This window comes from Typopeltis vanoorti, chromosome 23, assembly GCF_054136105.1.
Source record: "Typopeltis vanoorti isolate ZY-2024b chromosome 23, IOZ_Tvanoo_1.0, whole genome shotgun sequence".
Classification (NCBI taxonomy): domain Eukaryota; kingdom Metazoa; phylum Arthropoda; class Arachnida; order Uropygi; family Thelyphonidae; genus Typopeltis; species Typopeltis vanoorti.
Genome location: NC_143571.1, coordinates 5,352,917 through 5,379,609, shown reverse-complemented (window position 1 = coordinate 5,379,609; position 26,693 = coordinate 5,352,917). Strand labels below are relative to the sequence as shown.

General features: G+C 33.5%; 1 protein-coding gene across 1 annotated transcript in view; it reads left to right on the top strand.

Annotated features, from left to right (window-relative positions):
* Positions 1–26,693, top strand: part of LOC150093590 (pseudouridylate synthase RPUSD4, mitochondrial-like) — a 113,656-nt gene that overhangs the window by 21,382 nt on the left and 65,581 nt on the right. Inside the window, exons 2-3 of the mRNA XM_090413066.1 lie at positions 3,806–3,850; positions 25,618–25,753. Of these exons, the coding sequence (XP_090269192.1) occupies positions 3,806–3,850; positions 25,618–25,753 (181 nt within the window). The remainder of the gene's footprint in view (positions 1–3,805; positions 3,851–25,617; positions 25,754–26,693) is intronic.

The following is a 26,693-nucleotide window of genomic DNA, read 5'->3' as shown; positions in this document are numbered from 1 at the left end:
AAAAAAAAAAAAGCTCGCACCCATTTCATCTATGTAGCCTGCACATTGACTCATCTGCTATCCTAGCCCTCCTTAACTCATTACTGTCATATCTTGGTAATAAACTAACCATTTTTGCTTTCTCACTTTTCTTTCTTACTTCTTCCATCAAGCCTATCATATCCTCTCTCATACTATGTTTATATCTACTTAAGTCATTAGTTTGATAAGCACTGCTACTTTTTTACTTTTTTTTTTTCTGTTTTGCTGTTGCTTTTATCACATTATTTTAGCTCCCAGGAAACTGAATGTAGTGATTTCGTCATGAGACGCAAATATTCCTTGTGTAATTGTTCTTCACTTCTCTTTTTATGCTTTTTCCATAGACCTCTTTTTCATTTCAATTCCTGTTTGCTTTTGTTAATCATCCACTTTACATCAAATCATATTTTTCACTTGAGAATTGCAATTTGCCATTGCTGTTTATAAGTTTTTCTTGATTGGCTCCCATGCACTTCTGATATCTCTCACTCTCAGTTCTTCTTTCCATGGAACTTCCCTTATAATTCCATATAAATTTCTTTCTCTTTGATACTTCCTGCATGTCTGTTCAGCTTCAAAGTGAAGACTACATGGTCATTATCACTAGGAGAAAGGCTGATATCTCAATTACAATCAGATCTTCTGATGCTAGGATAAATCCAAAACTCTTAATCTTCTGGTCTTTCTATACATGTAAAATATTTGTCCCTCAAGAATTCTAGGAATTACATTCTTTTACCATATGTTGTTTCCTCTGCCCAGTTTGTATTGCTATAGTGAAAAATCTTCTATAATGATTACTTGCTTTGCACTTGTCATGCTTATCTGCCTCAACATTTCCTGCTCATCACTATGTGTTCCCTGGCCTATAACTACAACCTACTAAATATTCTATTCTACCCACCTCCACCTCCCATTACACCATACACTTTCAAAACTATTAATGCCACTTCCTTCCAAATTTTCTGCTCTGAGATGGTGCTCTTCACTTATCATAAGTAACATTCCACCACTCTGTTTTCTCCTGCCAAAATATGCTATACCTTTCTGCTTCTATTCTTGTTAGGATATCTTCTTTCAACCATGTTTCACTTATTCCAGTAATCTTTGAACTGAGTTCAAAGATTACTGGAATAAGTGAAACATTGCCACCAGTTGATTTCCTTTATTCATGATACTCTTAAATCATCAGCTTTTGTCAGTATTTCTATATCTATTATCATTATTCTCTTTCTCTCTTGACTGCATTTGATTGTGTAATAGTATGGCATATTACACAGTCATCCTCTTTGGCAACTCTAGTTTTTCTCTTCTTTAACACACACGCACATGTTTGCCAGAAAAACAGTCTCTGGTTTTGGGTTTTTATTTGTAACAGTGAGCTTAAAATAGCAATGGCTCTATGGAACTTTTTTATAGTTCATTATAGTCCATCATTTCATTACAGTGGTGTTTGCTGTAGTCTATGTCTACTGTAATTGATGTTTAGAAAGAAAAGAGTAGGAAAATGAGCAGAGCTCTGGTGGTACTTTTCCCTCGATAGGGAAATCTGAAGAGAGGGAAAGCTGTCAGAGCAAAATACACTGAAGAAAAGCTGTCAGAGAAAAGATGACTCAAACCTGAAGTAGGACGAATAAGTTTTCAGACTTATCCTGTGGTGTTTACTATAGTCTATGTCTACTGTAATTGATGTTTAGAAAGAAAAGAGTAGGAAAATGAGCAGAGCTCTGGAGGTACTTTTCCTTTGATAGGAAAGTCTGAAGAGAGGGAAAGCTGTCAGAGCAAAATACACTGAAAAAAAGCTGTCAGAGAAAAGATGACTCAAACCTGAAGCAGGGCGAATAAGTTTTCAGACTTTGCCTTAATGACATTTAGCAGTTGTAGTGTGAGTAGTAATACCTTATCTGAGTAACAATATCATGTAAAATGTGATTGTGCATCATGCCCTTTGTGATATCCAACTTTATTCAGAAAATCATAAATCATAGACTTCAAAGAATACTATTTGCTTCTAGTTCTGCTTCAATTTGAGACATCATCTTTTCTCTGACTGCATAGTGCATTTTGCTGTAAATAGCTTTCCCTTTCTTCAGACTTCTCTTTCAAGGGAGAAGTAACTCCTGAGCTCTGCAAATTTTCCTGCTATTTTCTTTCTAAACATCAATTACAGTAGACATGCACTATAGTAAACACCACTATAATGAAATGATGGACTGTAATAAACTATGGAAAAGTCCCATAGAGCCATTACTATTTTAAGCTCACTGTTACAAACTGCTACAGAAACCTTCAAGATGTAGGATAGTGTAGACATAGGAAATTGTCCACAAAAACAGATGCATTGCTTTCTTCAGGTTTGCTGATCAGTTCAAAATTTCATTTGGATTATACTACTAGTGTTGTGACAAAAATGATACTATTCCTGGTTAACCTTCATTCTTTGTTTGGACAGGAATTTCTGATACATAAATGACATGGCTGTTACTCTTCACCCTCTCAACTCTAGTTCAATTGCTGAAAGTTCCTTCTTTTTCCTAAACACAAAGAGGCACTGAAGAGAAGATATGATGTTATGATAAGGAAAAAAATAAATAAATCATAGGTTGTACTTGTGGTTCAAACCACAGCTCTTCTACAGATGTTTTCAACAGTGGTTGAAAATGATAGGTTTTCTGTATCAAATCTCAAGTGAATTTAAAGAAGAGTGCATGTAATAGTAAAGCTATTAACTTAGGGGGAAAATAAAATTGGAAAACTTTTGATCATACCTGGTACAAGACAGTAGAGAGACCATGAAATGAGTTTTCTGAAAAGGCCTCTTTCTGAGGTACATGCTCTGTGATTCATGGGCATGCGTGCATGTTTGCATGCTATGTAAGATCTCCTATATTAAGTGTCTGAATCCATATTGATATTAACTTGTTTCTAAGTAGTGCTGCTGATGATTTTTTCCATTACTTTTGAGAAGTTCAAGGTGTGTGTGTAAAATGGAGGGAAGAGAAGAGAGAGAAAGATTTGATGCTATTTTGTCATACTTTTATCTAAAATTTTTAGAATAGAATGGAATAGGTAGCTCATAGCGAGTGTTTTGCTGGATTAGAGAGGTGCTTTTATTCAAGTATGAGCAAACCAAAGTTTGTACATGAAGTAATTTCATGACTAGGGTATTTGTATATAGAGGCAATTTTTGCCTTTTGGTCCTTTCACAATCAGATTTAGTTTTGTTGATGTTGATAGTTGTTTTCAACATTTTCACACAATTTCTCATACAGCTATTCAAACGAAGGTTTGAATAGTTGTATGAGAAGTAGTAGTAGCTTATCCAAGTAGATATTGGCAGTCATTTCGCTTGGCACTATTAAGCCAGAAAATTCAATGAATTCCAAGTGATTGATATCATTTGGGAAGTGGTAAAGGCAGTAAATGAATCACAAATCAAGAAAATAAGATTTTAAGCCAAAAATTGAGCAGCAAATAGTTTGAGCAGTTAAGCTACATGGTTGTGATAGTTGCAAGCTGAGTTTCTGTTATATTTCAGAGATCCAGTACTGAATGAATGTGTAGTTGGTATGTCTCCATACAAAGAGCACATTGATCTGACATCATTTAAAATAACTGAGCGTTAGTAAAGAAGTTTGGTTTGGATAATATGTTACATATTATCTGTATAATATGTAACAAAATGTTCTCCATATGTTATTCTTTTAAAAACTTTGAATTTGTTAATGAATTGCATTAAAATGTTAAATTTTATTTAATATTTCATTGAGTGATTTTCTTTCAGATGACATATTGGCTATAAATAAACCTTATGGTATGCCATATGATGGTAAGTAACTTTGCATTTTAAAGAACAGTCATTATTGTTTAGTACTGATTTCAAACTTCAAGGAATATTTTTACCTTTTAAATATATCTTTACCTTTTTTTATTAACAACAATAGGTTTTTAATAATACAACTATTTGCAGAACAGAAAGTAAAAGTGTATGTATGTCAGATATTCTACTTGTACATTAGACATCTATAATAAAGCTTAATGGTATAATTTACGGGGTGCTTAAGGGTCATAGCTGTATAACTGAGAGAAGACCTCCATATAGCCTTTAAAGGAATGCGGAGAACCGACCAGTGCTTCTGACCTAATGTCCAATCCTCACCTTCTCGTGGTGCACCCTGTTGGGGATCGACCTGGATACTGAACGAACGAGGATGGGCTGGCAATTTGGGATTTAGCCGACCAAATTGTATTCGTATTGGCTTAAACCAAAATACAAAATGATGGTACAACATGACAAAATTTCATGCCAGCTGGGGCATCGCCCAGTTAAACAAGGCCCCTGTTGTTTTTGCGAGGGAACCAGGGCAAACAGCAAAAAGTCAGCCACTGGAACAAATCAGAAAGTACACCCCAACTCAACATCACCAGAGTTAAAGATCGGTACTATTGTTGTGTCGTACATCCTGGCTCTGAATCTGCCATCTTGTTAGAAGTTCTTATTTAAATTATCTGTTTTTTATTATCTTAATTAATTGTTGGTTGATTACTAATCCAATTATAGAGAAATTTATATTATCCTGCGCCACCCTATATTCAGATTAGTCTATATTAGTGGAATCAATCATCAACTAAGTTTAGCAATCTCACTTTTCTACAGGCCGAATTTAAAATTAATATTTCAGGCTTCCGCAAGGTCCGATAAACTTTATGAGTGGCGCAATGAAGAAAAATCATGCAAATAAAAAATTGAATCCAATAAAATAAACATTTAATACAGGATTATAGAGCATGTACATTTAAGTAAAACTTTAAAAAAAACAAGACAATGCAAATCAGCTTAGTCCAAATACTCATAACAAACATAAAACATTTGGCATCACACATTCAGCTGTCAATACTATATTCATCCGAATAATTGAAGATGGTCCATGCAGTTCAATGTTACAGAATTCTTAAAGTAGAATTCTCTAATTCTCTCTTAGTCAACTAACACTTAATTCAATTATGAGGCAGTTATCACTTCAAGGGGGGGAACACTTGAAAGCTCCATACTTCGGCTAATTTTAGTAGAACACCACAGTTAATATTAAGATATATCGGGTGGAGCTAACTCTTATTTCTTCACGCCGAAATATAAAAAAATGGACTGCTCTTACCAGGTTACATCCTTTGCACATTGGATTCACTATAGGCACACTTAAAACTGAAGTTAACTATCACTCTGAAGTAACAATATTCAAAAGGAATCTTCACTATATAACTGAAATATTAAACATAGAGCTTCACAAGTATTGACGCACTAGTTTCAGGTAATCTACTTATTCTTTATTTTCTTCTACGCATTAATTTCAGCTTTGCACTATTCTTCCTCAAAACAATTGGAATTCGACATAATTTTAGAATTCTGTAGAAATATTCCTAATTGCCTATTAATTTCCTGGTCCCTTCTTAATTTATTTATGGCATTTCCAAATTCCCTATACTGCCACCCGTTACTTCACTCTGTGCTATCCTGAATGCTTCTCCCTGTTTACTTTGGTATTCCAATAAAATTCCTTCATTCTTCCCACTAAAATCCAGTTCTAGCCAGTTCAGTTCATATCAACTCCTTCTCCCTTTGAATACCACAGCTCATGCTCCATGCACGCGCTATCTAAAATTTATTCCGTTTCCTTAACAACGTTTCCTTAGCCAATCAAATGCATTCAGAAGAATTACATAAAATTACTTTCTCTTTCAGTAATGTTAATAAAAAAAACATATCAGTTCATATAGAATATATTTACAAGCTATATAAAGAAATTATACAGAATAATTAACTAATAAAAATTTTACAATTATTATTTCAATACAAATTTAACAGTAAGTGTTTAATTTACAATTTACATAGGAGCAAACTTAGCTCAGGAAATACAATATATGTTAAATCATGAATGAAGCATTAATAAATCATAAAATTCTTCATTCACAATTTAATAAAGGCTTACTTTTCCTCTGAAAAATTTTTCTTTAAAGAAAAATTTTTCACACTAGACTCATGAGTGGAGAAAATAGATTCTTATCTCCCTTTCGAGATCTTAAATAACATCTAGTTTGAATAAAATCTAATTTATTACTACAGTCAGTATTTTTGTATCTCTCTAGATTTTCTCTTAGATTCATTCTGCTTTCATTACTGGGAGTAAGTTGTCTCTTATTTTTGTAGTATGGGGTGTCTCATCAGAGCAGAGTCCTTCATTTTTGTCTCTAGCATTATGTCTTGATTGTCTTATGACTTGGTTTTTCATTTTAATGGTACTTCTGTGATCTGTCATTCCCTGATAATTCCTTTTCCTTCCATATACATTCTCCAAAGAATCTTCTAAGTAGGATAGTCTGTCAGACTTGTCCTTTCCTTCTTCTTCTTGCCTTATTAGATCTTGGATGTAAACTAATTGCTTTGGCAAAATTGATTCCAATTATCAGTTGATCTATCTTGCTAAGTTCTAATTCAGGTGTACATATTTGCTCTTGTAATGTTAAGTCTGTGGTAGGTTTAGCTTGAGGTTGATTAGGTTTACCAGAATTTGAGCCTTTGAAATCTTCAATTGACTCAGTAGTAGTTGGCTGTACTTCACTTGTAGGTTGTATCACATTCTTCTTACCATGCCTTTCTGTTTGTTTCTTCCATCCAATATTTGTAGGTGTATTATTTCTCCAGATTTTTCTTCTTCTATTCATTATGGATATCTCACCCTTAGAAAAGTCACATGAGAAACAATAATTTTTCATAAAGTTAGTTCCTAAAATGATGTGAGAACTAGAGGTGGGTGTTGATGGAATAATCAGTACATCCTGCCAAACGAATAACCCAAAAATGGTAGAAAAATCCTTACACGAGCTTTCTTATACGTCATAAAAGTAGTCAGAGAGAGTAGTAATTCTCGCTGGTCTCCTCAATTTAATAATATTTTTCCATATTCTGTGTTTTATATGCATGAGATAGTCTCTACTGATCGTTGAAGCATTGCAACCTGTATCTAGTAAGATATGATATTGATACCCTTGGATATTTCCTCTGATTTTCATCATTGATTCATTCATCTTAAAAGAGTTATCAAGATTACTATGTACTTTGTGAGGAATCTGTCCAAACTTCAAATCCCATCCATTGTCTGAGTATGTTCCTTTAGCATCAAAACAACTCCTAGCAATATGCCCAGTCTTGTGGCATCAAAAGCACCTTGGAGGATCCTTATAGTTGGAGAAATACTTCTTCTTTGCTTGAGGTTGAGAGATAATGGGCATCTGTAGATTGAGTCTTTCTAATCCATGCATCATTTTGTCCAGATTTGCTAATATAGGTTGATTCTGTTTTTTTACTTCTTGTTCCACCATTTTGTTGATTCCATCTGTTTTAGGGTTGTGGTTTTCATGAAAGGTTGTAGTAATAACTTCCAGCTGCTTCATTACTTCATCAAGGCGATCTATTACTGGTTGTTGTAATTTATTTACTTCTTGGTGAACTAAGGTTTTTATTTCTTGCATTAAACTGTCCTTGTTGGATAGTTCTTTACTCTCAGCTATATGATTAACATTTAAGGAATTCTCTCCATTACTGCTCTTCTTTCCCTTTTCACTTTTATTTACTTTTCCAGTTTCAGATTTGTTTAAGGAATAATCAGTCTTATTTATAATGTTCACATGACCTACATTGGATAAGGGACAAAAGTCTCCTATCATTTGTTCTTTTTCCTTGACAACTTTGAAACATTCTTCTAAGGTGTTAATTTTCTTCTTGTAAGCAGTCTCTCTCAATTCTGGTCTCACACCTTGGCGAAACTGCTGGAAAACAGCCCAATCCAAATGAGGTTTATCTTCATTAGACACATTCAAACTGTTGGAAAGAGTCAACATGCGATTATAAAACTGTAACACTTTCTTTATCCTTTTGTGTGATCCTCTGTAGTTTCTACAAGTTGGGTCCAATACTTCTCAATCTAGAGAACTGTGAAATTAAGATATCTTTAAACTTCTGATATTCTAATGTTTCCTTAAGCACTGGAGATGAATATAAAAATGTCCTTGCCTTACCAATCAACTTACTTCGTAGTAATATTAGTATCAGTCCAGTTTGCTAATTCTCTAAGCTTTTCAACGAAGGAAAAAAAAGATGTACATCATCTGATTCTTCTCCCGAAAATTGACGAAAAACTTGTTGGGAGTTTACAGTATGGAAAAATTCACTATCTTCCATTCCCGTAATGAAACAGCCATATTAATTTATTAACTTCAAACTTAAATCCTATAATCTCAATTCTAAAATAACCTTTTTCTTTGCCTGATTCTACTTCACAACCTGCTCATTGTGATTCACTTAATTTTTATTATCAAGATTTTAAGGATTACTTCTGCTATCACACAAAAAAAATATTCAATTGCTTAATTTATACCAGTGAATTCATATCCTGTCGACTACTGCGCCATTTTGTTGTGTTGTACATCTTGGCTCTGAATCTGCCATCTTGTTAGAACTTACTTCTTATTTAAATTATCTGTTTTTTTATTATCTTAATTAATTGTTGGTTGATTACTAATCCAATTATAGAGACATTTATATTATCCTGCACCACCCTATATTCAGATTAGTTTATATAATATAGTGGAATCAATCATCAACTAACTTTAGCAATCTCACTTTTCTACAGGCCGAGTTTAAAATTAATATTTAAGGCTTCCGCAAGGTCCGATAAACTTTATGAGCGGCGCAATGAAGAAAAATCAGGCAAACAACAAATTGAATCCAATAAAATAAACATTTAATACAGGGTTATAGAACATGTACATTTAAGTAAAACTTTAAAAACAAGACAATGCAAATCAGCTTAGTCCAAATACTCATAACAAACATAAAACATTTGGCATCGCACATTCAGCTGTCAATACTATACTCATCCAAATAATTGAAGATGGTCCATGCAGTTCAATGTTACAGAATCTCACAGTAATTATTCTTAAAGTAGAATTCTCTAATTCCCTCTTAGTCAACTAACACTTAATTCAATTATGAGGCAGTTATCACTTCAAGGGAGAAACGCTTTAAAGCTCCATACTTTGGCTAATTTTAGTAGAATGCCACAGTTAATGTTAAGATATATCGGGCGGAGCTAACTCTTATTTCTTCACGCTGAAATATAAAAAAAATGGACTGCTCTTACTGGGCTACATCCTTTGCACATTGGATTCACTATAAGCACACTTAAAACTGAAGTTAACTATCACTTTGAAGTAACACTATTCAAAAGGAATCTTCACTATATAACTGAAATATTAAACATAGAGCTTCACAAGTCTTGACGCACTCGTTTCAGGTAATCTACTTATTCTTTATTTTCTTCTACGCATTAATTTCAGCTTTGCATTATTCTTCCTGAAAACAATTGTAATTGAAACGTAATTCTAGAATTCCATAGAAATATTCCTAATTGCCTATTAATTTCCCGGTCCCTTCTTAATTTATTTATGGCATTTCCAAATTCCCTATACTGCCACCCGGTACTTCACTCTGTGCTATCTTGAATGCTTGTCCCCTGTTTACTTTCGTATTCCAATAAAATACCATCATTCTTCCCACCAAAATCCGGTTCTAGCCAGTTCAGCTCATATCAACTCCTTCTCCCTTCGATTACCACAGCTCACACTCCATGCACACGCTATCTAAAATTCATTCCGTTTCCTTGACAACAGCCAATCAAATGCATTCAGAAAAATTACATAAAATTACTTTTATTAATTTCTTTCAGTAATGTTAATAAAAAAACATATCACAGTTCATATGGAATATATTTACAAGCTATATAAAGAAATTATGCAGAATAATTAACTAATAAAAATTTTACAATTATTATTTCAATACAAATTTAACATTAAGTGTTTAATTTACAATTTACATAGGAGCAAACTTAGCTCAGGAAATACAATACTTGTTAAATCATGAATGAAGCATTAATAAATCATAAAATTCTTCATTCACAATTTAACGCTATCAATATAAGAAGACTGATTGGCAAAGAAATGGAACTAGCTGAGAAATTAGATAAGTACCAGATCGACATAATAGGGGTGACTGAAACAAAAAAGACAAAAACTGGTAAGAACTTTCTGAGCAATAAATTCAAAATGTTATATTCAGGCAATGACAATCAAGGAAAAGAAGGAGTAGCCATAGTATTCAACATAAAATATGAGACTCATCTTCTTGAATGGCAGGCAGTCTCAAGTAGAGTGATGTGGACAAATATCAGAATGGGGAACTGGACAATGAGACTTATTTCTGCCTATGGTCCCACAGAAGGTTCTACTAAGGTAGAAGTGGAGGAATTTTTTGAGACTCTAGAGAAAACTACTGAAACAATGAAAAAGGAAAAGTTGGTCCTTGTTGGGGATCTAAATAGCAGAGTAAGAAGTGATTGTCAGACATACAATAATGCTTTGGGAAAATTTGGAGAAAAGAGCAAAGCTAATAATAATGGCAAATACATGTTGGATTTCTGCTCAGGACATGGACTGGTTATTACTAACACCATGTTCCAACATAAAAATGTGCACAAATTCACATGGAGAGAAGAGGCTAGGAATAAGAAAAGTCTCATTGACTATGTTATTGTTGCTAGTGATGCTTTCTCCCTGGTGCAGGACACCAGAGTGTACAGAGGATTTGAAATTGGAAGTGATCACTATTTAGTCTCTAGCAGGATAAATCTGAATTTCATATTGAAAAGAATAACATGTAAGAAAGTTTTAAAGTGAATAAAAGTTGAGCAGCTCTCAGATGTGAACTGTAGACTAAAATACACAAAACTTATTGATGAAAAAATGAAAGAGTTTGAGAACAGCAATCAAACCTTGGAGATTCAGTGGCAAACTTTGAAGAAAACCCTGATTGATTCAGCCAGAGAGGCATGTGGTGAGGTTGTCTGCAAGGATAGAAAAAAACTTTCCTGCACACAGGAAGTTAAAGAGGCAGTGAAGGAAAAGAAGAAAGCATATCAAAAGTTCCTGGCAAATAAGTCAGATTGTGCTCTTAGAGAATACAGAGACAAATGTAAGAAAGCTAAACAGTGTGTAAAACTAGCTAAACAAAACTCATGGGAGGACTTTGGCAAGAACATAGAAAATAAATATCAAGAAGGGAACAAAATATTCTGGAGGTTGCTGAAGAAGGTTAGGAATGGAGGAAAGAGTGCTGTAAAAAGAGTTAGACATGATAAAGGTGAAATGAAAATGGAAGAAAAAGATATCCTTGAAGTATGGAGTAATTACTTGGAAAATTTGCTAAATAAAACAAGCAGTGTTGACAGCACAGTGATAAAAAACAATGACCAGGCATGCAGTCAGAAATACATATCCATACTTGAAGTAGAAAAAGCCTTTAAAGGCTTGAAATGTGGAAAGGCAGCAGGAGTAGATGATATTCGACCAGAAATGCTGAAGTATGGTGGTATAAAAGTCTTACAGTGGCTGCACTGCATAGTTCAGAATGCCTGGACAGAGGGATGAATTCCCAATGATTGGAGTAGAGCTCTCATAGTACTCATATATAAAAAGGAAAATAAAACTGAATGTGAGAATTACAGAGGTATATCCCTATTGAGTGTTCCTGGTAAGATATATGCAAGTATACTTGAGAAACGGTTGAGAAGAATTGTGGAAGAAAAGCTTGCTGAAGAACAAGCTGGATTCAGGTCAAATAGAGGCTGTCAGGATCTTCACTTTACGACAAATAGTGGAGAAATCATGTTAATATAACAAAGATCTGTATTTAAGTTTTGTCGATTTGGAAAAGGCATATGACAAGGTGCCAAGAGAGAAGCTATTCAATACGCTACAGTTATATGGTGTCAATGGGGCATTATATCAAGCAATACTTAGTCTTTATTTGAGTTGTAAGTCAGCAGTTAGAATTGAAGGAAGTACAGGAAGATGGTTTAATGTTAAATCTGGTGTGTGTCAAGGATGTACATTATCCCCTCTGTTATTCATTATCTATATGGATCACATTATGAAAGAAAGTGGTATTAAACATGATATCAAAATTGAAGATGTTAATATCAGCTCTTTGGTTTATGCAAACGATGTTATACTTCTAAATAAATCCGCTACGAGTCTGCAAGATTCTCTGACTAAATTGAATAACTGTTGTAATAGATATGGTATGAAGGTCAGCAATAAAAAGACAAAGACAATGAAAATAGAATCATTGAAAATGTCAACTGTGTTGTGAATGGAGAACCTGTTAAACAAGTAAAACATTTCAGCTACTTAGGCATGATTTTTAGTGAAGATGGTAAATTAAATATAGGAATAGACAACAGAATCAGCAAAGCTGGTATGGTGGGAAATCAAATGAATAAATTCATATGGAATAAGAGAGAAATTAGTCGGAACACTAAATTAGCTGTATACAAGACAGTGTTCAAACCAGTTTTAACTTATGGATCTGAGAGCTGGGTTAGAAGTAAAACACTTGACCAAAGACTAGAGACCACAGATATGAGAATCCTGAGAATGATTAGAGGCATGAACAAATGGCATCAATGGCAATGTCATATTAAAAACGAAAATATTAGGAGAGAACTTGACATTGTCAGATCCAGGAATGCGTTAGCAGAGCTAATCTCAGGTGGTAAGGTCCCTTAAACAGAATGGGCGAGGAAAGATTAGCAAAACAAGTGTTCTCTGCCAAGTTGGCAGGAAAACGACCCAGAGGAAGACCAAGATATAGGTGGATTGATACAGTACAAAGTGCCTTAGACGATAGAAATATAAGATCTGATAATGTTGGAGTCTTGACAAGTAACAGACTGATTTGGAGGAAAATTATAGATATGAAGTTAATAATAATGTAAATTTTTCATGTAGTACTATCATATCCTGTACACCCCTTGAAGGTACATGGCAGGAATTTGATGATGGATCTGAGAGCTGGGTCAGAAGTAAAACACTTGACCAAAGACTAGAGACCGCAGATATTAGAGTCCCGAGAAAGATTAGAGGCATGAAGAGATGGCATCAATGGTAATATCATATTAAAAACGAGGATATTAGGAAAGAACTTGATATTGTCGGCATCCAGGAATGCATTAGCAGAGGTAATCTGAGGTGGTTTGGTCACCCAAACAGAATGGGCGAGGAAAGATTAGCAAAACAAGTGTTCTCTGCCAAGTTGGCAGGAAAACGACCCCGAGGAAGACCAAGATATAAGTGGATTGATACGGTACAAAGTGCCTTAGAGAATAGAAATATAAGATCTGGTAATATTGGAGTCTTGACAAGTAACAGACTGATTTGGAGGAAAATTGTAGATATGAAGTTAGTAATGATGTAAATTTTTCGTGTAGTACTATTATATCCTGTACACCCCTTGAGGGTACATGGCAGGAATTTGATGATGATGATGGATCTGAGAGCTGGGCAGAAGTAAAACACTTGACCAAAGACTAGAGACCGCAGATAGAGTCCCGAGAATGATTAGAGGCATGAACAGATGGCATCAATGGTAATATCATATTAAAAACGAGGATATTAGGAAAGAACTTGATATTGTCAGCATCCAGGAATGCATTAGCAGAGGTAATCTCAGGTGGTATGGTCACTTGAACAGAATGGGCAAGGAAAGATTAGTAAAACAAGTGTTCTCTGCCAGGTTGGTAGGAAAACGACCCAGAGGAAGACCAAGATATAGGTGGATTGATACGGTACAATGTGCCTTAGATGATAGAAATATAAGATCTGATAATGTTGGAGTCTTGACAAGTAACAGGCTGATTTGGAGGAAAATTGTAGATAGGAAGTTAGTAATGATGTAAATTTTTCATGTAGTACTATCATATCCTGTACACCTCCCTTGATGGTATATGGCAGGAATTTGATGATGAATTCTAAGACCATCTTCAGTCCATCCTTCATGAACTGTCTTAATTTTTTCAAGGGATACTCACTGGGACAAAAACAGAAAAAGTTTTCATATTTTACAGATTCTTTTAATGAATTCAGGTACATATTGGCAGATGTAATAAATTCATAATTTATTTTTGTGTATATCATAAGGATGCAAAACCTATAACACATCAGTGCTATAAAGTAAAATTTTTGTCTGAAAATGGTAGTCCTATTTAAAAACATTTAATGCAAATTATGACATACACCATCCTAAGTGCATATTTTAGTGAAGATAGTACATTAAATATGGAAATAGAATAATCAAGACTGGTATGGAGAGCCAGTTAAATAAATTTACATGGAATAGGAATTGGCCAAAACACCAAACTTGTAATCTATATGTGAATTTAAAACAATTTTAGGCTATGTAGAAATGAAACAGGTGATTGAAGACCTGGACATTGGAGATATGGAAAGTGAATCTATAGTTTGTTAGGTGATTCATATTAAAAAATTAAGAATATTTGCTTAAAGCGATGCTCACCTTGTATGAGCAACTTAAAGGTTTTCTGAAATTTTTCTGAAAACAAAAAAACCTTTGTTATTTTTTGTTTCACTGAAATTTTTCTGAAAACAAAAACACCTTTGTTATTTTTTGTTTCACTGCTTAAAATTTTTAATGCGAATCCTAGAATGGAGTTTGATATTATTAGTATTCAAGGAGGTGTGAACAGAGTTAATCTAAAGTGGTATGCTAAATTAAATGGAATAGGAAATGGACATTTCACAGAATAGATGTTTGATGCAAAAATAGCAAGAAAAGACTTGGAGGAAGGGTCTTGATGGATACAAGCAGTTAGTAATACTAACTACACTTCTGATTCCATCTACCTACCTTAGCAGAAGACCAGAATTTAAGAACTAATGATAATTTGAGATTTTATAATTAGCTGATTAATTTGGAAGAAAATTATTGATAAGTAGCTAGTAATAATGAAAACTGAATTGATAGTCCAAATTTAATCCAATTGTGATAGTTTCCTACACATCCTTTGAAGTTGAATCTTGGCATGCATGCACCACCCACGATAAACATGAAAATTCTGTTATGCAATAAATTGTTGTTAAAGTACTATTTGATTTTTAAATCGAATCTTGTTTTTATTTGTTTTTATTTTATTTTTTAATCTTTTGAATTTCATTTTGAATGGATTGTTTTATCAATAAAATAATTGTGCTACAGGTATCGAAACCTAAACCTTGTAAAGTTTCCTGTACCCTTTGCCACAGTTAATATTATTATTATTGTGGCAAAGGGTACAGCAAACTTTACAAGGTTTAGGTTGCGATACCTGTAGCACAATTATTTTATTGATAAAACAATCCATTCAAATGTGTTCATTTTCTCAGGATAATACTGTTATAGTTTCTAAAATTTTCTCCCAGTAGAAGTATTTGTAAAATCCTGGGTGATGACACAGTCTGATGTGAACTGAAGTTAACATTGGGTAGTGGCTGTTTCTTCAGTTCATTATATTTCTCAGACTCATTAGGGAGTTTTAGACAAGCCTGTTTCTTGATAATAGAAAACAGGTACTACTTAGGGTTGTGTATAAAATTTCTTTAATTAGGTCGTATAAGTAAGCAGGTTTAGGGTTTCTGAATTTTTAGTTTTGCATGTTTTGACTTAAACACCTATTGAAAACAGGAAGGATTATGAAGACAAACTCAATGAAAAACTAGACTTAATAAATATATTTGAAGAAGACATAAATAAAATAAGCTAAAACCTAACAGAAGTAATAATCTCAGCAGCCAACGAATTCAAAAGCAACAAACAACAAAAAAACCATAAACTTTCAGAGGAAACCTTACAATTACTAAAAAAGAGATGAAATATGAAACAAGACAGAAACTTAACTTCTAAAATGGAATATGCAGAACCATGCAAAACAATAAGGAAAAAGATGAAAAATGAAATATGATTTTATAACACTACAAAAATAAAAGAAACAATTGGAAACAATAAAAAAATGAAAATACTAAGAAAACATTTATCAGTTGGCAAAAGTCAAATAACTGCAATAAAAGATAAGAATGGAACTACAATAAGGAACCAAGAACAAATCCTAAGCAGGTAGAAGAATTTTATAAAGAGCTCTATAGTGATCCTTCAATAGATAAATCAAATATAAATAACTCTTCTCCATCACATGTGGAATTCATCCCCCCATTCACTTCAGACGAAATAAAACAAGCATTAAAACAAATGAAAAATGGAAAATGTCCTGATGAAGACGTAATTCACATAGAATTAATTAAATGGGGCAGAAACAACATAATTCACCATGTCACAAACTCACTAAATCTATGCCTAGAAGAGGGAAAGATACCAGAAAACTGGAAAAATGCTACTCTGATACTAAAGAACTATAGACCAATTAGTATTCTCTCTAATCTGTACAAAATTCTCACCAAAGTAATAACAAACAGGTTGACTCCTCTTCTAGAATCAAATCAACCAATAGAATAAGCAGGATTCCATAAAGGCTTTAACACAATTGATCGTATTCATGCAGTAAAACAAATGATAATATTAAAAAAAATAAAACAGAAGAAAACCAATCACTTTTCTGGTTAGCATTTATTGATTATGAAAAAGCATTTGATTCCATCAAAACTAATGCAATAATCAAAGCACTCCAGAATCAGTGAGTTCCTGGAGAATATTTGGACCTCTTCCAGGAAATATACCACACTGCAACAGCAACAATCCAACTTCACACAAGTAGCAATAAAATATCAATTGAAAAAGATGTTTGACAAGGAGACTCTCTATCACCCAAAATCTTTACAGCAGTCTTTCAAGAAATATTTAATAATGTAAACTGTAGAAACCTTGGTATAAAAATTAATAACAGAAATTTAACACACCTTAAATATGCAGATGATATCATAATTTTTGCAAACACTCCAGAAGACCTTAATGTAACGATAGGATAGAAGACATATATCATGAAAGCAGAAAAGTCAGTCTAAAAATAAACAGAGAAAAAAACTAAAATCATGTTTAATCATTTTGTAACACCAAAAAACATAATAATAGAAAACAATTTCTTGGAAAGAGTCTCTTCATATACATACTTAGGTCATCTCATTGATCTAAACCGTGGGCTCCAAAAGGAAATAAATAGGAGAGTTCAACTTGCCTGGAGTGCGTTCAGAAAATTTAAAAGCATTTTTCAAAACAATGATGACCCACTCTGTTTAAAAAGTAAGACATTTAACCAGTGTATACTTCCAATCATTGCATGGTTGTGAAACTTGGTTTCTAACAAAAGCACTGGCAAATAAACTAACAACAACTCAAAGAAAAATGGAGAGCTGATGCTAGACATCACATTAAAAGATAAGAAGCCAGACTCACATCACTGACATCATTCTTCACCATAAGTGACTAAAATGGAAATGGGCTGGACATCTATCCAGAAGAGAAGATGAGCGATGGACCACCATACTAATGAACTGGATTCCAAAAGAAGGGAAACAAGGCTGAGGATGTCCTAAAAGAAAGTGAAGCGATGAATTGTCAAATTTTGTTGGGGAAAATTGGACAACCATTGCAAAGAACAGAGAAAGGTGGAAAGAACTGGAAGAGGCCTTCATCCAGCAGTGGATAGAAAATGGCTGAAAAGAAGTAGTAGTAAGAAGGCTTGAAGTTTCTGAAATTTTATAGCTTCACATGGAATTTTTTTTTTTTTTAGAAATTGTGGGACTCTTCTGACTTTTGAACTAGTAGTTCAAAAACTTGAAACCAGCCTCACTAGAAGAGTGGCAGGCTTCTTGCACAAATCGAATGAGAATGCATGTAATTTACAGACAGTATGCTCATCTCATAATCTTCAGTAGTTAACTATTGTATGTGGGGGAGGAGAATCTTGAAATATAATCCTAAAGTTATCTTGGGTACCTTACTTTCTATTTGTTAGCTCATTTCTGTCTCTCTCAGATTGAGTTTCTGATAATTTAGCTCCTAATTGTGGTCCTATCTGAAAATCTGAAAAGCACACCCCAACTCAACATCACCAGAGTTAAAGATCGGTACTATCAACATAAGAAGCCTGAATGGCAAAGAAATGGAGCTAGCTGAGGAATTAGATAGGTACCAGATCGACATAATAGGGGTGATTGAAACACAAAAGACAAAAACTGGTGAGATCTTTCTGAGCTATAAATACAAAATGTTATATTCAGGCAATAACAATCAAGGAGAAGAAGGAGTAGCCATAGTATTCAACACAAAATACGAGGCTAATCTTCTTGAATGGCAGGCAGTCTCAAGTAGAGTGATGTGGACAAATATCAGAATGGGGAACTGGACAATGAGACTTATTTGTGCCTATGGTCCCACAGAAGGTTCTACCAAGGCAGAAGTGGAGGAATTTTTTGAGGATTTAGAGAAAGCAGCTGACACAATGAAAAAGGAAAAGTTGGTCCTTGTTGGGGATTTAAATAGCAGAGTAGGAAATGATTATCAGACATACAAAAATATATTGGGAAAATTTGGAGAAAAGAGCAAAGCTAATAATAATGGCAAATACCTGTTGGATTTCTGCTTAGGACATGAACTGGTTATTACTAACACCATGTTCCAACATAAAATTGTGCACAAATTCACATGGAGAGAAGAGGCAAGAAATAAGAAAAGTCTCATTGACTATGCTATTGTTGATAGCGATGTGTACAGAGGATTTGAAATTGGAAGTGATCACTATTTAGTCTCTAGCAGGATAAAACTGAATCATATTGAAAAGAATAACATGTAAGAAAGTTTTAAAGCGAATAAAAGTTAAGCGGCTCTCAGATGTGAACTGTAGACTAAAATACACAAAGCTTATTGAAGAAAAAATGAAAGAGTTTGAGAACAGCAATCAAACCTTGGAGATTCAGTGGCAAACTTTGAAGAAAACCCTGATTGATTCAGCCAGAGAAGCATGTGGTGAGGTTGTCTGCAAGGATAGAAAAATCAGAACTCCATGATGGACACAGGAAGCTAAAGAGGCAGTGAAGGAAAAGAAGAAAGCATATCAAAAGGTGTCTGGCAAATAAGTCGGCTTGTGCTATTAGAGAATACAGAGACAAATGTAAGAAAGCTAAGCACTGTGTAAAACTAGCTAAACAAAAGTCATTGGAGGACTTTGGCAAGAACATAGAAAATAAATATCAAGAAGGTGGCAAAATATTCTAGAGGTTGTTGAAAAAGCTTAGAAATGGAGGAAAGAGTGCTGTAAAAGGAGTTAGAGATGATAAAGGTGACATGAAAACGGGAGAAAAAGATATCCTTGAAGTATGGAGTAATTACTTCGAAAAATTGCTAAATGAAACAAGCAGTGATATCACAATGGTAAAAAACGCTCAACAGGCATACGGTCATGAATACATATCCATACTTGAAGTAGAAAAAAACCATCAAATGCTTGAAATGTGGAAAGGCAACAGGAGTAGATGACATTCGACCAGAAATGTTGAAGTATGGTGGTAGAAAAGTCTTACGGTGGCTGGCACTGCATAGTTCAAAAGGCCTGGACAGAGGGATGAATTCCCGATGATTGGAGTAGAGCTCTCATAGTACCCATATATAAAAAGGTAAATAAAACTGAATATGAGAATTACAGAGATATTTCCCTACTGAGTGTTCCTGGTAAGATTTATGCTAGTATACTTGAGAAACAGTTGAGAAGAATTGTGGAAGAAAAGCTTGGTGAAGAACAAGCTGGATTCAGGCCAATTAGAGGCTGTCAGGATCAGATCTTCACTTTACGACAAATAGTGGAGAAATCAAGGGAGTATAACAAAGATCTGTATTTAAGTTTTGTCGATCTGGAAAAGGCATATGACAAGGTGCCAAGAGAGAAGCTATTCAATATGCTACAGTTATATGGTGTCAATGGCATTATATCAAGCAATACTTAGTCTTTATTTGAGTTGTAAGTCAGCAGTTAGAATTGAAGGAGTACAGGAAGATGGTTTAATGTTAAATCTGGTGTGAGACAAGGATGTACATTATCCCCTCTGTTATTCATTATCTTATGGATAACATTATGAAGGAAAGTGGTATTAAACACGATATCAGAATTGGGAATGTTAATGTGCTTTATGCGGACGATGTTATACTTCTAAATAAATCCGCTACAAGTTTGCAAGATTCACTGACTAAATTGAATAACTGTTGTAATAGATATGGTATGAAGGTTAGCAATAAAAAGACAAAGACAATGAAAATAGGTAGAATCGTTGAAAATGTCAACTGTATTGTGAACGGAGAACCTGTGGAACAAGTAAAACATTTCAGCTACTTAGGCACAATTTTTAGTGAAGATGGTAAATTCAATATGGAAATAGACAACAGAATCAATAAAGCTGGTATGGTAGGAAGTCAACTGAATAAATGTATATGGAATAAGAGAGAAATTAGTCAGAACACTAAATTAGCAGTATACAACACAGTATTCAAACCAGTTATGAATCTGAGAGCTGGGCCAGAAGTAAAACACTTGACCAAAGACTAGAGACCATAGGTATGAGAGTTCTGAGAAAGGTTAGAGGTATACACAGATGGCATCAGTAGCAATATCATATTAAAAGTGAGGATATTAGGAATGAACTTGATATTGTCAGCATCCATGAATGTGATAGCAGAGCTTACCTCAGGTGGTATGGATTCTGATTATGTAGAGATTAGAGTAATTATTATTTGCTTCAGAATCCAACATGATCTTCCATCACAAAGGCTAGACTTGTAAATATTATTTAATGTATATAACTTATTTTAAAATTTAATATTCATATAACTGCCTTAATTTTGTCTAATATTTAATTATTTAATCAAAGATATATGTATGAATAATGAAAAGACTGTATTAAATATTAATAAGTTATTTTATTTATTGTTATGTCAATATTAGTTAAACTTTCACAAACAAGAATAAATAGAATATTTGCATTTCAAAAAATGCGTAGTTAAATTACAAATACAAGTTCTTATAATTAAGAACTTGTATTTGTAATTTAACTACGCATTTATTGAAATGCAAATATTCTATTTATTCTTGTTTGTGCAAGTTTAACGTTATGTAATAACTGAATGTAGTTGTATAGCCTAATGTAACATTCGCGAGAATGTTTACGTTTATCGGTTGTCATAGAGATGCGTGAAATAAACGAGTGCAAGTGGAAGGGAGCGTGGGCGAATAAGAAGTAGTAGATTGAAAAGATCACAATGAACTGGTTGTAATCAGAAATCAGGCAAAGATAAAGTTTTTTTTTTTGAAATTAAAGGATTATATTATTAAAATTAATACTCCATTTATCACAATGGCTGTTACTTCAAATTCAGAGATGGAAGACAGTGAATTTTTTAGAAGTGTAAATCCCCATCAAGTAGTTCCCCAATTTTCAGGAGAAGACTCTGATGATGTATTATTTTTTTTTTACTTATGTTGAGAAACTCAGAGAAACAGCAGGTTGGACAGACTTTCAGTTGTTGATATTACTTAGAAACAAACTAATTGGTAAAGCTAAGACATATTTTTTTTCATCTCCTATACTTAAAGAAACATTTGATTACAAGAAGTTTAAAGAAGTCTTGCTATCTCAATTTTGTAAACGGAGGAGTGTTGGACCAAATTTATGGAAGCTGCAGAGGATTACACAGAAGGACAAAGAAAGTGTTGCTGATTTCTACAATCGTTTACTAACTCTCTCTAATAGTTTAAATGTATCCAATGAAGACAAACCTCATTTGGATTGGGCAGTTTATCAACAATTTAGACAAGGTGTTAGGCAAGAACTGAGGGAGACAGCCTATAAGAAGAAGATAACCTCACTAGAAGAATGCCTTGTAGCTATCAAGGAAAAAGAACAAATGTTAGGAGATCTTTATCCCTCATCCAGTGTAGGTCTTGTTAATGTTGTAAATAAGACTGGTTGTTCCTTGAACCAATCAGAAGTTGAAAAGAAAAATAAGGATGATAAAGGGAACGGAAAGAATATTGGAGAAAGTCCAAATAGTATTAATTGCATAACTGAAAGTAAGGAACAATTTGACAAAAGGCTGATGACAGAAGTGAAAACCCTAATTCACCAGGAAGTAAATAAGTTAAATCAGCCAATAATGGATAGTCTTAATGAGGTTGTGAGACAATTATCAGCTATTACTTTGAAGTCTCAAGAAAACCAAAACCCCACAACTGATAAAATTAATGAATTAATTAAACATGAAGTGGAAAAACAAAATCAACCCATTTTAGTTAGTCTAGATAAGGTAATTCAAGGACTAGATAATGTCAAACAACAGATGTCTGTTATCCCTCAATCTAAGACAGAGACAAAACAAAGAGATCCTCCAAAATGTTATAATTGCAAGAAAGTTGGACATTATGCCAGGAATTGTTTCTATAACAAAGGAAACTACTCTAATAGCAGATGGGACTCGAAGTTTGGATACAAACCCCACAGAAGAAATAATGGAATTCAGAAACACCAAGCACCTAATGAAAGAATGATGAGAGTTAGAGGAGAAATCCTTGGTTCTAAATGTAATATTTTGTTTGATACAGGATGTAATGCTTCAACTATTAGAAAGTTGAAGCACTATCTCCAAGGTATAAGACATAAGTTAAGGAATAATATTGCCAAACCTGAACCTGAAGTTATCAATAAGGAACAATTAACAGTTGAGGTAAATTGTGCCAGGGTGACTAGTCTATATAACAGAACTAGGACAAAAGAAACAAATTACCAAAATGATAGACAACTGAGGATAAAAGTTAGTGACAGAGAACAGAACTTCTACCCTGAAAGGACAATATCACATTATAAGTGTAGCAATCAAAATTCTCCCTATGATAAAAACAACAAGAACTTAAGTGGAGAAGTGCAGAAAGGTAAATACATAGACTGTAATAAAAAATTTAATTATGTTCAAACTAAGTGCTATTTAAGATCTTGGAAGGGAGATAAGAAGTCAGTTTTCTCCACTCGTGAGTCTAGTGTGAAAAATTTTTCTTTAAAGAAAATTTTTTCAAAGGAAGAGTAAGCCTTTGTTGGATTCTGATTATGTAGAGATTAGAGTAATTATTATTTGCTTCAGAATCCAACATGATCTTCCATCACAAAGGCTAGACTTGTAAATATTATTTAATGTATATAACTTATTTTAAAATTTAATATTCATATAACTGCCTTAATTTTGTCTAATATTTAATTATTTAATCAAAGATATATGTATGAATAATGAAAAGACTGTATTAAATATTAACAAGTTATTTTATTTATTGTTATGTCAATATTATAAGAACTTGTATTTGTAATTTAACTACGCATTTATTGAAATGCAAATGTTCTATTTATTCTTGTTTGTGAAAGTTTAACGTTATGTAATAACTGAATGTAGTTGTATAGCCTAATATAACATTCGTGAGAATGTTTACGTTTATCGGCTGTCATAGAGACGCGTGAAATAAACGAGCGCAAGTGGAAGGGAGCGTGGGCGAATAAGAAGAAAAAATATATACGTAGTAGGGGAGTCAGAACGGAATTTTGGAAGTAAAAGGTAGCAAGGAGATAAACTAGAGAAGTAGAAGTAAATAAAAGGTTCTTAAGGGTAGGAGTTGAGTGGATATTTTTTTATAAGTGAGCAAGGACGAAACGAGCTTTATAGTTAGCTGAAAGTATAATCAGCAGTAATAATAAAAAGGAAATTAATACTACAATCGGATAAAATAAAAAGCTGGATGTTTAAGGAAGAATTCTGAATGAACCCAGCTATTCTAGAATTGTGGCTTATTTCCGATTTGCCCTAAAAAGAACCTCACAGTGTTTAATTAGTTTATGAGTGGTAACGACGATAGTTGAAGTACCCTGTAATTGAAGTCTAGAATTCTGAAGTGCATTTGTAGATGTGTTTTTATTAAGTAAGATAAATAAGTTCCAAAGATTTGCTCACAACATAATTGATGTATTAGGAACTATTTCTGGTAAGGTTTATCATAGTGTATTATTTCTATGCTTGAAGAATTGTGTGTTAATTACGCTATGCTTAACGCTACTTTAACTGTGGAAACTCTTTGTGAATGAGAGTTGGAGATAAGAATTGTTTGAAAGATATTTTCAGCTATTAGTGCTTGTAATATTTTGAACTTATAGCATGACTGAGAATTGTGTGAAAACTGACTAGATTGGATGTTCCATTATATTAATTTAAGTGTAGAAACTTTGTAACCCAGAAGCTGAGAAAGTACATGTGAAGACTTGGAAGATTGTGCTATTGAGATTATCTTGACTTAATGTTTGACTTGTTTCTAGTATAAGGAAATTAGAAGTAATATTTATGTATGTGCTATATGACTTATATTAAATGTTTCATTTGTTAATCTAATTATTGTATTTGCCTGAATTTCTTTTTACTGCACCGTTCACCAAAATTCGAATCTAGCGGGAATCCCAGAAAGAAAATAAATACTTCGGCCTGATTGAATGAAAAGACTGCTAACTAACTTTGAATTGATCCTACTATTTCATATAGACTTATCTAAGGATAGAGTGGCGCAGTATAATAGAAATTTCTCTGCCCTTGGATTGGTGATCAATTTACAATTAGTTGTGTTTTATTTTATGAAAGTGACTAGTAACAAGATGGCGGATTCGAACACAACATGAAGAAAACAACGTCATGACACAGAGCTTACCTCAGGTGGTATGGTCACTTAAATAGAACGGGCGAGGAAAGATTATCAAAACAAGTGTTCTCTGCTAGGTTGGCAGGAAAACGCAGGAAACCACCTATATCTTGGTCTTCCTCTGGGAAGACCAAGATATAGGTGGATTGATACGGTACAAAGTGCCTTAGACGATAGAAATATGAGAACTGATAATGTTGGAGCCTTGACAAGTAACAGGCTGATTTGGAGGAAAATTGTAGATAGGAAGTTACTAATGATGTAAATTTTTCATGTAGTACTATCATATCCTATACACCCCTTGAGGGTACATGTCAGGAAATTGATGATGATGATTCTGGTCCTATTTAAACAAGCCCACAGCACAGATCCATGCCCTTTAGTCCAGTTCTAAACAACTGCCTTCAGGACACCTGTAGGAGATCATTATATGTCTTGATGCTTATATTTGACTGCAGAAAATCCTGCTACTTTTATAGGATTTACCAACTAACCTTTGGTTAAAAAAAAAAGCTGTTGTTATTCTGAAGGAAAATATTCCTCAAAAAGAGATGCTACTGATACAAGGAAAGAGAATATTCCTTTAATCAGCAGCAAGAGTTTAACCCTAGTCAACTCATTTCCATTCTTGTTATTTATTTACTTATCACAGACTTTATGTTGAATATTTTATATATCTTCAACTCTTTGCAGTTTCAGGACAAGACAAAAACGGGATATTTTTAATGCACACACATACAATGTTATACAGGATGAGAAACAGTTAAAATTAATAATGCAATTAGGATTAAACAAAAAAGATTTAATAGCAACTAAATACACAAACACATTTAATTGCTTTGTGTATTTGGCTACTCAGAATTCTAATAAATGCATAAACACAGTAGCAGTGTTTTGAATTCTACTTTTATTTTATTTTATTTTCCTCTGATTTCAGGTTCAGAACCATATTCACTCGTTTCACTTGGTCCACTTCTCACAGAAGTAATTGATAAACAGGAGTCATCATGTAACCAACTTTACACTGTTCATAGGGCAGAAAAAAATTCTACTGGTGTTGTAGTATTGGCCAAGTAAGTATAATATTGGCTTTGGTACATTGCACTCTTATCCAAATAATGTCAAAGCCAAATAACTGGGAGGGAAGTTCACATCACCTTAACCTCCATACCAGCCGAGGTGGATGAAATAGCCAGACCACCCTAGCATTTTTCATGGATCAAACTTCATCAGAATTCTACCCTTTATCATGTAATTACCCTCCTCCACATTTAATCCCTTAATGGTTATTTTAGAGCATTAGTGGATTAACAGTGGTGGAGTGACCATTGTGACACTTGTCTTTACGTGTACTGTGTTACTTGGAATTTCCATTACTGTCCTACGATATTTGACCTTTTTGTTTTTTGCTGCCCAATTTATTTATTGTGTCTCTTCCCAAAATAAAAGCGAATTTCACATCTGCAAAAATAAATAAACAATCCTGAAATGACCATAGATCAGCTTTTGCAACAAATCTATTTAGTAGTAGTAAATTTGCTGTCTGAAAAGAGAACACTTACCAGAAGTCACATTAAAATGCCTCAAGCTTGAGTAGTGCAGAATACATCAAGAATGCCTTGTTTTGTTTTCAGTTGCTGATTAGCAGACATCCAAATGCAGAAATACTGGCATTTCTTTTATAGGCTAATACAGTATTTATGCCAAAATAATTTCTTAATTTATAATGACCAGTTTCACTTTTATTAGTGAAAAATTATAAATTATTTGATGCAATTATCTTGAAAAAAAAAAGGATTTGAATTATTTAAAAGGAAAGGCCCAATGATTGTGTGTTACATAATCATTTTTTTTTGGGGGGGTAGACCTATTCAATCTGCAGATGTTGTTGAAAGAACCTCCCACAATGAGGCTGTCGACTCCATGGAGGGCGCAATAATAATAATATTTCAGAGAATTTATTTTAAAAATTGTTCGCAAGACAATTGTTACAAATGTAAATCACTTGGGGAA